Source organism: Rana temporaria, chromosome 11 (genome assembly GCF_905171775.1).
Source record: "Rana temporaria chromosome 11, aRanTem1.1, whole genome shotgun sequence".
Lineage (NCBI taxonomy): Eukaryota > Metazoa > Chordata > Amphibia > Anura > Ranidae > Rana > Rana temporaria.
The window spans coordinates 21,987,789-22,001,709 of NC_053499.1; the positions used below are offsets into that span (position 1 = coordinate 21,987,789).

The 13,921-nt window shown below is 52.3% G+C and overlaps 1 protein-coding gene across 1 annotated transcript; it reads right to left on the reverse strand.

Annotated features, from left to right (window-relative positions):
* Nucleotides 1–1,485: 1,485 nt before the first annotated feature.
* LOC120917110 lies at nt 1,486–9,741 on the reverse strand. The gene is made up of 2 exons (XM_040328154.1): nt 8,155–9,741; nt 1,486–2,630 (listed from the first exon to the last, which is right to left on the reverse strand). Exons 1-2 carry the CDS (start codon nt 9,392–9,394, stop codon nt 2,038–2,040), a joined length of 1,833 nt encoding a protein of 610 aa, XP_040184088.1. The 5' UTR covers nt 9,395–9,741; the 3' UTR covers nt 1,486–2,037.
* Nucleotides 9,742–13,921: the final 4,180 nt, after the last annotated feature.

The following is a 13,921-nucleotide window of genomic DNA, read 5'->3' on the forward strand; positions in this document are numbered from 1 at the left end:
CCTCTGTCACTTTGTTTCTCTTGGTGTCAGGAAAACTTGTTAGAAGTGACCCATGCTGATAGCATAGGAAGGAAGCAGCAGACAGAAATGACACACAGGGGTTGATTTATTAAAACTGGAAAGTGCAAAATCTGGTGCAGCGCTGCATAGAAACCATTCGGCTTACACGGTCGAATTTTGAACGAATTTTCTTTCCAAAATCAGAAAGTTTTTTTTTTTTTTGTGATCCGATGATGCCACCATTGATTTTCGAAATTCAGCCGACCAAACCTTCGTGTTGCCGAGAATATTCTTTTCTTGCACATGCGCATTTTTTTTTTCTATTACATTTCTCGCACGATTCTCCCATCGTTGATCAGAAAATCGTTGGAAATTTTTTGAAAAACTTCCAACATGTCAGATTTCGAAATTCATACAAAAATTCTTTGATACGATTTTTGAAAGAAAATTATTTTTAAATTCGAACCTGTGTATAGCCGCCGCCTTTAATTGAACAAACTGAAGTTAGAAGCCGATTGCAAAATCAGGTGTAGCTGTGCATGGTAGCCAAGCTCCAGTCTAAGGCTGCTTTCACATTGCAGCGTGGAGCCGCGTTGACGGTATAGCCGCGCTATTTGTAGCGCGGCTATACCGTCGTGTTTACCGCGACATTAGGGCGCTAGCGGTGAGGTTTTAACCCCCGCTAGCGGCCGAAAAAGGGTTAATACCGCGGTACTACCGCGCTTTCCCATTGATTTCAATGGGAAGGCGCGGTATAGGAGCGGTGAACACACCGCTCCTATACCGCGGTAAAGATGCGGCTAGCAGGACTTTTGGTGCGCTCCTGCTAGCGCACCGCTTCAATGTGAAAGCCTTCGGGCTTTCACATTGAACACTACAGGGCATGATTTTTCATGCGGTATAGCAGCGCTATTTTTAGCGCTGTACCGCATGAAAAACGCCCCAGTGTGCAAGGGGCCTAAAGCCGGCCATACACGGTTCGAATTTTGAAAGAATTTTCTTTAAAAAATCGTAGCAAAGAATTTTCGTACGAATTTCGCACCGTTAGCGGGCTGCAGCAATAGCCGATTTTCGTGCAGCAATGAAATTTGAGGAATCCGACATGTTGTTTTTTTTTTTTTTTTAACGATTTTCTGATCAATGATGGGAGAATCGTGCGAGAAATGTAATAGAAAAAAAAATGCACATGTGCAAGAAAAGAATATTCCCGGAGAGAAAAGAATATTCCTGGCCACAAAAAATATTTTTCTGTAGCAACATGAAGGTTTGGTCGGCCAAATTTCGAAAATCAATGGTGGCATCATCGGAATCACAAAAAAAAAAATAAACAAACTTTCTGATTTTGAAAAGAAAATTTGTTCGAAATTCGACCGCGTATGGGCTGATTTAGACTAGCCATACACCTATAGATTATCTGCAGATTTTCTACGGTCAGATGGAAAAAGGGTATTGCCCAAGTACCAGCTGTTATGCCACTTACCACCTTACACCTATTTAAATAATTCAGACCAGACATACTTTCTTGCGCTTAAATGGCCATAAACAGCCCTTTATTACAATAACCAACCATGAAAGATTACATAATATAAGCGGTAATAAACAGAAACAAATATACCATAACTTCTCAGACTGAATGTAACTGCTTGTTTTCTAGGTCAGGATGTAACTAGATGTATCTGGCACCGCCTTGCCTGTTGTGAAACGCGTCAGTATCTTGCCCCTGCTTCTGTTACATGAACTTTGATGATTTTTTTTACAATAAAATGCGTATATTGGAGTGCTGCTGTCCAGATTTTCCTTCTTATCGTTTGTGTTGAGCCAGCACCTGTTACTTCCACATTGAGGAGAGCGTCATTCTCAGTCCACCACCTGGAGGGGTTCAGCTTTCACCACCTTGCATTTCTAAGGCCCCCAGCCGCACCAGCTCAGGGACAATTTTTCGGCAAATTCTCCAGCCAACTGCCCCAACATGTATTCCATCCAAAAAAAAAAAAAAAACCCTCTACGATCTCTGCCACAGATGCCCAGTATGAAACTTTACGCCTGGGCGCCCCGCCACACCCGAAAGGCACGCTCGATTCCTTCCTGCAGACCTAAGCACCAAAGGTCGATCCCCACTGAATTCAAATGAACCCCGTCCTCTCTCAGGAACAGCCGATGTTCCTTTTCCATGTCGCCATGGCGAATCGCTAAGCCACCGTTATGGACAAAAAACCTTGCCATCCCTTTGTTTATTTTGATCCTAGCTTTATTAAGCCTCGCCACAGACGTCGCCAATTTCCAGGAAGTCCTAGCCACAATATCAGACCACACGACAACAGTTTTGGGGAACGAGGACCGCAAGTGCAGGAAATCAGATTTGATATCCCTACTCAACTCGTGTAAGGGACGAACCCCTAGGTCATTGCCTCCCACATGAAGAAGGAGCACGTCGGGGGGCCTGTCAAGCCTGGAATAGTGATTTACCTCAGGCAAGACCCTGGACCATAACATCCCCGGGACCCCGATCCATTTGATCCTGACCTGTTCCCTGGGAAATCCCAACTGTAGACCATCAGGGTTAAGACCAGCATGTGCTGCTCCCAAGACAACATAGTTATGGCCAAGGATCCACACCAAACATTCTGAACCTGAAAAACAAGACATAATCATAAAACCAGCATTAATATAACAACACATAAGACACAACTCCGACATAAAGAAAGACAAAAAACAGTGCTGCACTACTTTAAACCATGCACAATCCATGAACAATAAACTTTGTTAATACAATGAATTTCAATGTTGCAGGAAGGGGTGTGCACTATATGTCCGGTCTGGGTAGCGTGATTGCAGGCCAACGAGCGGCGCACGTGTGTAGGGAGGAAAGGGGAGTATATAAGTCTGTGCAGAGACGCTATGGTTCCACCCCTCACTGAAGAAGTCAATGCCCTGACGATACACGTCTAGGGGGCGGAGCTTACGCACTGATGTTACAACCAAGGCCATCTCGAGAATTGGATGTTTGCTATGCCCCGCAGTTTGCACGAGCTCATTGTGCTTTTCTTGTAATTATACCTATTTACCTTTTATACTATTAAATCTAGGGTTGTCCCGATACCACTTTTTTAGGACCGAGTACAAGTACCGATACTTTTTTTTAAATGTGTCCACAAATGCAGCCATGTCCCCCCCATATGCAGCCATGTCCCCCCCCCCCCCCCATATGCAGCCATGTCCCCCCCCCCCCCATATCCAGCCATGTCCCCCCCCCCCCCCATATGCAGCCATGTCCCCCTTACCTACATGCTGCCGCGCCGCCGCTTGGTTAATACGGGCGGGGAACATTACAGCTTTCATTTGAATAGCTGTAGTGAATCGCGCCGCGCTGCGTATAGACACTCCCCCTTGCTCGGGATTGGACAGTTCACCCGAGCAAGGGGGAGTGTCTATACGCGGCGCGAAACACTACAGCCATTCAAATGAAAGCTGTAATGTTCCCCGCCCGTATTAACCAAGCGGGGATGCGGCGTAGCGGCGGCCGAGTATCGGATGAGGCATTTGCGGGAGTACGAGTACTCCCGCAAATACTTGGAATCGGTCCCGATACCGATACTAGTATCGGGACAACCCTAATTAAATCTTTTGGAAACGGGGAGCACTAGATGTTACCTTTCTTTTACATATAAACCACTCTATTGGGCAAGGGGATACCTGCTGATTTTTATCTGGTATGAGGTGAGCAGCCTGAACTGGTGGTGGAGAGCACTCATCTTTGTTTGCACCGTTTGGTGAATTGATTTATGGCAGGATCGTTTTCAATCAAATTGTTTTTGTTTTAGATGCATACATTAATGGGATTTGAGTATTATATTTATTCAAAAGTGCAATTTTAAATACATTGTATTTTCACAGTTTATTTTTCACATATTACACATGGTTTTAAAGCGGAGTTCCGCCTGCAAAAGAAAAAAAAAATGTAAAATTCAAAAAGTCAGCAGGCTCAAATACTGCAGCTGCTGGCTTTTAACCACTTAAAGACCTCAGGTGTTTTTCAGATTTGGTGTTTGCAAGACTAAAACAGTTTTTTCTGCTAGAAAATTACTTAAAACCCCCAAACATTATATATTTTTTTTTTCTAACCCCCTAGAGAATAAAATGGCGGTCATCGCAATACTTTTTGTCACACCGTATTTGCGCAGCAGTCTTACAAGCGCACTTTTTTTGGAAAAAATTCACTTTTTTGAATTAAAAAATAAGACAACAATAAATTTGGCCCAATTTTTTTATATATTGTGAAAGATAATGTTACGCCGAGTAAAATGATACCCAACATGTCACGCTTTAAAATTGCGCCCGCTCGTGGCATGGCGTCAAACTTTTACCCTTAAAAATCTAGATAGGCGACGTTTAAAAAATTCTATAAGTTGCATTTTTTGAGCTACAGAGTAGCTCTAGGGCTATAATTATTGCTCTCGCTCTAACGATCGCGGCGATACCTCACTTGTGTGATTTGAACACCGTTTTCATATGCGGGCGCTACTCGCGTATGCGTTCGCTTCTGCGTGCGAGCTCGTCAGGACGGGGCGCTTTAAAAAAAAAAAATTTTTGTTTTCTTATTTAATTTTATTGATTTTATTATTTTTTACACTAAAATATAAAAATAAAAAAAAATGATCACTTTTATTCCTATTACAAGGAATGTAAACATCCCTTGTAATAGAAAAAAGCATGACAGGTCCTCTTAAATATGAGATCTGGGGTCAAAAAGACCTCAGATCTCATATTTAGGCTTAAATGCAAAAAAAAAAAAAAAAAAAGGAAAATTTGTCATTTAAAAAAATGACAGAAAAAAAATTGTCTCTTTAAGAGGCTGGGCGGGACTGACGTTTTGACGTCACTTCCGCCCAGCAGAGCTATGAGGACGGGTGGGGGCCATCTTCCCCTCACTACAGTCCTCACTCTCCAGGCGGCAGCATCGGATCTCCTCCGCCGCTACCGACGGCTCCGGTAAGCGGCGGGAGGGGGGGGGGCCCCTCTCCCGCCACCGATAACGGCGATCTCGCGGCGAATCCGCCGCAGAGACCGTCGTTATCGTTTACACGGCCGCCCGCTGAAAACATGGATATCTCAGTTGTGGCAGCAGCTGCTGCCGTCGTTACTGAGATATCCATGTTTAAAAAGAGGACGTATATATACAGTGGGGGGTCCTTAAGTGGTTAAAACAAGGACACTTACCTGTCCAGAGCGCCCGCGATGTCTTCACCAGACCCGTCTCTCGGGTCCCAGGTGGAGGCGCCACCCAGGCCAATTCTGACATTTCTGTAAAACTCATCTTTTTTTTGCCAGAAAATTACATAGAACCCCCAAACATTAAATTTTTTTTAGGGGAGACCCTAGAGCAGACCTCAAATTTCCCACTCGCATTTTGCAAGTGGAAAATTAGGTCTGGCGAGGAGCTGGGCTGCCTGGGAGTGGGGGGGCAAGCACCGCTGGCGATCGGGGGTTAAAGGGACACTAAAGGCAGAATTTTTTTTTTTTAATAACAAACATGTTATACTTACCTCCGCTGTGCAGTTCGTTTTGCACAGAGTGACCCGAATCCGTGTCTTCTGGGGTCCCTCGGCAGGCTGTCTCGGCTCCTCCTCGCAAAAGCTTTCCACGTTCATGCGAGCTCCCTCGCATGGTGGAAAGCTTTTGCAAACGCGCTCCCGTGATACATCGGCGGCCATAGCCGCCGACTGTATCACTCGGCCCCGCCCCCCGGCGCGGCATTCCGCTGTGATTGACAGTAGTGCCAGCCAATGGCTGCGCTGCTATCAATCTGCCCAGCCTAGCCAATCAACGGCCAGGCTGGGACCCGAGCAAGATGACAAGCATGCGCCCGGGACTTTCAAACTGTGAGGTAAGCAAAACGGGGGGCTCAGGGGGGGGGGGGCGGTTGCTGTCAGATGTTTTTTTACCTTAATGCATAGGATGCATTTAGGTAAAAAAACGTTTACCTTTACAACCTCTTTAATCGCGAGCCGTTCTCGCAGTGATCCCCCTGATGGCACAGAGGAAGCGGAGAGACGTGGGATCGCAGAGTGGTATAGTCCGCTGTTACAACTTGCATTGAAATTTCCTCCGCTCTGCCCACAGCCCCGCCTCCTCCTGACCCCGCGCCTGTGATAGACAACACATCTCAGCATTGGACCCGCATTCTGTCTATTACAGGCACAGGGTCAGGAGGAGGCGGGGCTGTGGGCAGAGCGGAGGAAATTTCAATGCAAGTTGAAACAGCGGACTATACCGCTCTGCGATCCCACAGCTCTCCTTTCTCTATGCTCTCTGCAATCGGGGCCATATATACACTGTAGATAGAAAATAGTTCAAAAATGCTTGCTTGTTCAACTTTTTAAATAATGGCTCAACTTGAATACAAAAATTTGTGATTTTGTGGCTGAAACAAACAATTTTCTAAACTTAAGTGGTGGAATCGATCAAAAACAGACCAACAATAAAAACCTACAGTGTATGAGCAGGCTGAAGTTGATCCTGGAAGCACAGCAAAAGTTCTTTCCACCGCCAAACTTTTGTGCAAACATGGAGATTGACAGATCTTTATCAAACGCAAATTCTGTTTTGAACAATTTTCTAAGGGGGCAAAGTGAATCGGCAATGGGGTACGGTGAGTCCGCAATGGTGGGCACGGTGAGTCCGCAATGGTGGGCACGGTGAGTCCGCAATGGTGGGCACTGATAAAGTTGTTGTTAATATTTATTTTTGCAACTTAAAGCGGATCTCCCGCGGCCCCCCCCCCCCTTTTTTTTGTCATTTTTGAAAGCATATCAAATGAGTTACTCACTTCTCTGCCGTTTCTAATCATCCGCACAGCGATTCTTTCTGGAATAATAACTTTTATTTTGTCAGGAAAGCCGTTTCCATTTTGCTTGTGGGCATGAAGCCGACAAGCACTTACTTCCTTGTTTTGGTGAATGCTGAACTCCCAGCATTCACTGCCTCTCGTTCCTGCACATGCTCAGTTCCGTGGCCGCCATCTTGCTACACCCCATAATCCTGCACAGTAATGATAGTGAGAAGGGGGTAAGCGGACATATTGTTACACCCACCGGAGTTTTAGACTACAGTTATTTTAAACACAAAACGGATACTGTATTTAAGCTCATAAGCTCCGTTTTGTGTTGAAAATAACTGTGAAATCTAAAACTCCGGTGGGTGTAACAAGATGTCCGCTTGCCCCTTCTCACTCTAACATTACTGTGCAGGCGTGTGGGGTGTAGAAAGATGGCGGCGAGGCTCCGCAATGACTCCTGGGAGCAATGAGAAAAGCTCCCAGGAAGTATATGACGCACTACCCGCATACGAGGGGACAGGAAGCCGAATGGCAGATGCTGCAATAAAAGCTGTTTTTTTTTTTTTTTAGAAGTTTGGATTGGAGATAGGCGAGCGTAAGCGGACAAAAATCTGTTTACATCCACCGTTCTATAGAGGTGAATTGAGGGTCCGATCCTGTGAGAAGGGCCAAGACGGCTTTCACACACCGCGGGTGCAGCGTACTGTGAACCTGTGTCTATCCTGCAGGTTAGCTGAACTTTGCCATAGACTCCACCTGTGGCAAAAGCCAGCGCTGTTCAGGAAGCATTGGCTTATGGGGCTCTGCAGCCGCTTTCTTCCTCTACCACTAGCTTCATTCACAACACTGATGCTGTGGTATGGTGGGTCGGCAACCTGTGATCTGGGCTTGCCAACCCCCCATTCCAGAGCAGAAGGTCGCATGCCACATCAGAGGGCTCCGCGGACCACTGGTTGGTCACCCCTGCTCTATGTAGTTTTAGGGTTAAACCTCTTTCCTTGTCCTGTGCAGGCGGTGGGGCCTCTGTTGGAGTAGTCGCCGCATTGTGTGTGCCCCCCCGACTGCGCTGTGGGAGCCCTCACAGCTGTCCACACAGCCACCAACCCCGCTGAAACTCCACCCGAGTCACAACGAGCCAGCACCTCACTAAAACCAGCCATAAATGCCTACAGTATGTTATTTATGCAACCCTCCCGCCACCACCTGCTGAGAACCCCGGTAACAGAACCCCTCACGGCCCCTAGAGACTGACTCTGCAATCCAGCCACCAGACACCATAGGAGAAAAACATGTTACTGAGGAGCACAGAAATTACTTACCAGGCTGCCCTGCGACACCAGACCGCACAGTCGCCGATACGGATCCCTGCAGCCCTGTATCAGAACCCGGCAGAGGGTTTCTCCACGCGTCCTCCGACCTTTCTTCCTCCCAAGGCAGCCCGCGGGCATGCTGTCCATGCATCTGGCGCCGGCTGAAGACGTCTCTGGCGTCCATCGCTCCCTCCTCTAATGTTGTCAGCTTCCCCTCCGCCCTGTCTTCCTCCCAAGGCTGCCGGCTGAAGACGTCACTGGCGGCCTCTTCTCCATCCTCTGATGTTGTCAGCTCCCCCTCCGACCTGTCTTCCTCCCAAGGCTGCCGGGTGAAGACGTCACTGGCACCCTCTGATGTTGTCAGCGCCCCCTCCGCCCTGTCTTCCTCCCAAGGCTGCCGGGTGAAGACGTCACTGGCGGCCTCTGCTCCATCCTCTGATGTTGTCAGCGCCTCCTCCGACCTGTCTTCCTCCAAAGGCTGCCGGCTGAAGACGTCACTGGCACCCTCTGATGTTGTCAGCGCCCCCTCCGCCCTATCTTCCTCCAAAGGCTGCCGGCTGAAGACGTCACTGGCGGCCTCTGCTCCATCCTCCGATGTTGTCAGCGCCTCCTCCGACCGGTCTTCCTCCGAAGGCTGCGGGCTGAAGAAGTCACTGGCGACTGCCCTCCTCCCCCGCTGCTCTGTCTGTTGTGATTGCGTGGCAGAAGCGGCGTGCCAGTCCCACTTCGGTGTAGCCGCGCCGGCGCCCCCTCCAGTAGTACCACGGCTTCTCTCGGTGGCAGTCCCAGTCGCCCCAGGAATCTGATCGGCACTAGTAGAACTTTCTCTCCCTCGCCAGGCCGCTCCAGCGGCAGGCAGGACACCCGCCGGGTAGGCCACATGGTCCCGCTGATCGGCAGATGGGGTTGAGGAGCTGGGGGGTGACCCACATTCCTCCCCCGGGGTCCGCCTGTGAAGGGAATTCCTTCCAGCCCCACCAGACCACAGAGCAGGGGTTCTCTTGGCTGTGGGGGCCGAAGGGTCCAAGACTGGGCTCCCAGGGCGGCGGCGGCCCCTCGGGGGCAGTTCAGGGCTGGATCGCACAGGAGGGGGGCGTGACCTCTCAGCGTGTGGAAGTTCTGGGGCGGGCGGAACCGTCATTTTCTCCAAATCCGGCAGCACGGCAGAAAGCTGGGCCCGCAGCCATTCTATTCCATTGGCATCCGCAGCCGATCGAACCCTGGCCAGTATGCTCTCCACATCCTCCATTGTACTTCTCACAGACTCTAATCTCAGCACAAGCTTATCTGGCAATGTCCTCCGTCCAACTAATGTTATAGAGAGAGGGGGTCACCCCCCAACAAGGGACACACAGGGGCGGGGTGACAATTCCCCCCTCCCGGCTGTTCAATTGGAACTTTTGACAGAACGCCGTCCCAGATTATATGCAAAACGGCCAGCGGTCGCCCGCTGCCACTTTCGTTTCTTTCAGAGGAAGTCAGCCGTGGGCGACTGACTGTAACATTCTGGGACTTGTAGACCACGCGAGCGCCCTGTGATTGGCCGAATGGGAGTCATGTGGGGCCGCACGCTGTGGCATTCTGGGACTTGTAGTCCACGCAAGCGCCCTGTGATCGGCCGAACGGGGGACACGTGTGGCCGCACGCTATGGCATTCTGGGAATTGTAGTCCAAGCGTGCGTCCTGCGATTGGCGCGGCGGAGCTGGTTGGTCACGTGTCTGATCGCGACCACGTGCTGCCGGAGTCACGCCTCTCTGCCTGGCGCGCTGTGTGTTTTCTGAGGTCTCTCACATGTACCTCTCCCTTTCTGTCAGCCCCGCCCGCTTTCTGTCAACCCACCGCCCTTTATAAGCCCCGCCCCTCTCTGCCAGCCCACCCGTCTATCAGCCCCACCCCCCCCCTCTGTCAGCCAACCACCTCTATTAGCCCCCCTCTGTCAGCCAACAACCTCTATTAGCCCCCCTCTGTTAGCCTCCTGTCTCTGTAAGCCCTACCCCCTTTGTCAGCCCCCTTCTCTCTCAGCCCACCCCCTCTGTTAGCCTCCTGTCTCTGTAAGCCTCACCCGTTTGTCAGCCCATTTCTCTTTCAGCCCACCCCCTTTGTCAGCCCCACCCCCCTCTTGCAGCCCCGACTGTCAGCCCACCCCCCTCTGTTAGTCTCCTGTCTCTGTAAGCCACACCCCCTCTGTCAGCCCCTTCTATGGCAGTCCACTCCCCTCTGTCAGCCCCTCCTCTCTGTCAGCACATCCCCATCTGTCAGCCCTACCCCCATCTGTCAGCCCCACTCCCTTCTGTCAGCCCCACCCCCCTCTGTCAGCCCACAGCTCACCCCCCTCTGTCAGCCCCCTGTCTCTGTAAGCCCACCCCCTCTCTGTCAGCTCAGCCCCCTGTCTCTGTAAGCCCACCCCCTCTCTGTCAGCCCCACCCTCTCTCTGTCAGACCACCCCCTTTTGTCTGCCCCTCCTCTCTGTCAGCCCCACCCCCTCTGTCAGACCACCCCCTCTGTTGGCCCCTCTCTGCCAGTCCCCCTCTCTGTCAGTCACAGCAGGGTGCACCATGCCACCCACCCACTGACCCACAGCAGGGAGCCAGCCACCCACAGTTACCCACCTACACCAGTAAACCAGCCAGCCAACCAGACACGGTGACCATCCACAGCAGGATGCCAGCCAGCCACCCACGTTGACTCACCCACACCAGGGAGCCAGCCAGTCACAGCAGGGTGCCGGGTCAGCCACCAACAGGTGCCAGCCAGCCACAGAGGACGCAGGAGCCAGCCGAAGAGGACGCAGGAGCCAGCCGAAGAGGACGCAGGAGCCAGTCAGCCACAGAGGACGCAGGAGTCAGCCAGCCACAGAGGACGCGGGAGTCAGCCAGCCACAGAGGACGCAGGAGGCAGCCAGCCAGCCACAGAGGACGCGGGAGGCAGCCAGCCACAGAGGACACGGGAGCCAGCCAGCCACAGAGGACGCGGGAGGCAGCCAGCCACAGAGGACGCAGGAGGCAGCCAGCCACAGAGGACGCGGGAGGCAGCCAGCCACAGAGGACGCGGGAGGCAGCCAGCCACAGAGGACGCGGGAGGCAGCCAGCCACAGAGGACGCAGGAGCCAGCCACAGAGGACGCAGGAGCCAGCCAGCCACAGAGGACGCAGGAGGCAGCCAGCCAGCCACAGAGGACGCGGGAGGCAGCCAGCCACAGAGGACGCGGGAGGCAGCCAGCCACAGAGGACGCGGGAGGCAGCCAGCCAGCCACAGAGGACGCGGGAAGCAGCCAGCCACAGAGGACGCGGGAGGCAGCCAGCCAGCCACAGAGGACGCGGGAGGCAGCCAGCCAGCCACAGAGGACGCAGGAGGCAGCCAGTCAGCCACAGAGGACGCGGGAGGCAGCCAGCCACAGAGGACGCGGGAGGCAGCCAGCCACAGAGGACGCGGTAGGCAGCCAGCCACAGAGGACACGGTAGGCAGCCAGCCACAGAGGACACGGTAGGCAGCCAGCCACAGAGGACGCGGTAGGCAGCCAGCCAGCCACAGAGGACGCGGTAGGCAGCCAGCCAGCCACAGAGGACGCGGTAGGCAGCCAGCCAGCCACAGAGGACGCGGTAGGCAGCCAGCCAGCCACAGAGGACGCGGTAGGCAGCCAGCCAGCCACAGAGGACGCGGGAGGCAGCCAGCCACAGAGGACGCGGGAGGCAGCCAGCCACAGAGGACGCGGGAGGCAGCCAGCCAGCCAGCCACAGAGGACGCGGGAGGCAGCCAGCCACAGAGGACGCGGGAGGCAGCCAGCCAGCCAGCCACAGAGGACGCGGGCGGCAGCCAGCCAGCCACAGAGGACGCGGGAGGCAGCCAGTCAGCCACAGAGGACGCGGGAGGCAGCCAGCCACAGAGGACGCGGGAGGCAGCCAGCCACAGAGGACGCGGTAGGCAGCCAGCCACAGAGGACACGGTAGGCAGCCAGCCACAGAGGACACGGTAGGCAGCCAGCCACAGAGGACACGGTAGGCAGCCAGCCACAGAGGACACGGTAGGCAGCCAGCCACAGAGGACGCGGTAGGCAGCCAGCCACAGAGGACGCGGTAGGCAGCCAGCCACAGAGGACGCGGTAGGCAGCCAGCCAGCCACAGAGGACGCGGTAGGCAGCCAGCCAGCCACAGAGGACGCGGTAGGCAGCCAGCCAGCCACAGAGGACGCGGGAGGCAGCCAGCCACAGAGGACGCGGGAGGCAGCCAGCCACAGAGGACGCGGGAGGCAGCCAGCCAGCCACAGAGGACGTGGGAGGCAGCCAGCCACAGAGGACGCGGTAGGCAGCCAGCCACAGAGGACGCGGGAGGCAGCCACAGCTACAGTACCCATAGTTAAGGTAAGAGGAGCGCTACACAGTGACAATTTTATTTCTACTTTGTGAGAGGTTGGGGCAGGGGTGAGAGTCAGTGAATGAGGCCTCTGTTAGAGAGACCCCCCTCCAGGTCTTATTAGACTTATTTGAAGTCTCTAATGGGTTCTTGAGGGGGGGTCTCTCTCTCTAACAGAGACTTTCTAGAGAGAGACCCCCCTCCTCCAGGTCCCATTAGACTCTGTTGTAGTCTCCAATGTGACCTGGTAGGGAAAACATTCTAACAGAGTGTCCAATGGACACTGTTAGAGAAATTAAGGGGTGAGACCAGGGGTGGGTCATGGTCGGTGCCAGGTCATGGCCGGGGCTTGACAGGTGGCCCTTGCTTTATTTGGGTGTTGTTGGCCCACCCCAGGGCAGCAAGGGGCGCCAGGGAGTCGAGACCCACGTGACTGACTGACAGAAAAAGTCGGATGGAGCCTACACACGGTCGGAATTTCCGACCAAAAGCTCACATCAAACTTTTCTTGACGAAAATTCCGATCGTGTGTTCGCGTCATAAAACATTTGCGCAAACCAATCAATATACACTTATTGCGATTTTTTTTTTGGGCCTAAACTGATGAAGAAATTTGTTTTCGTTTTTTAAAATTTGGGGATATTTTTTTTTTTAGCGAAAATGTTTTTTTTTTCCAAATTTTTGGTCTTTTTCTGTTTATAGCGCAAAAAATAAAAACCGCAGAGGTGATCAAATACCCCCAAAAGAAAGCTCCATTTGTGGGAAAAAAAGGACGTCAATTTTGTTTTTGGATACAATGTCAGCGCAATTGTCAGTTAAAGCAACGCAGTGCCGTATCACAAAAAAGAGCCTGGTCATTAAGGGGGTAAAACCTTCTGGGGCTGAAGTGGTTTAGCTGATTTCACTCAGCAGTCAGAAACATGCCAAAATGAAGGAAAATTTAGACAAGATTTGAATAAAAGTGAAATTAATGTTGCAAGCTGCTGAAATCATTTCCTCCTCCATTGTCGTAATCCGGTATAATAACTGGTGCCAAATGCTGTATAATGGACAGAACCAATGGATGCCGCTGAGCTATTAACCACTTAAGGACCGCCTCCTGTAAATATAAGTCAGCAGAATGGCACGGCTGGGCAGATGTACGTACCCGTACCTCCTGTGCCCGTGGTCCCGAAGCTCCGGGACCGCGGGACCCGATCACCGCTGGGGTCCCGCGATCGGTCCCCGGAGCTGAAGAACGGGGAGAGCCGCGTGTAAACACAGCTTCCCCGTGCTTAACTGTGGCGGCTGCATCGATCGAGTGATCCCTTATATAGGGAGACTCGATCGATGATGTCACTCCTACAGCCACACCCCCCTCCTACAGTTGTAAACACACACTAGGTGAACCCTAACTCCTTCAGCGCCCCCTGTGGTTAACTCCCAAA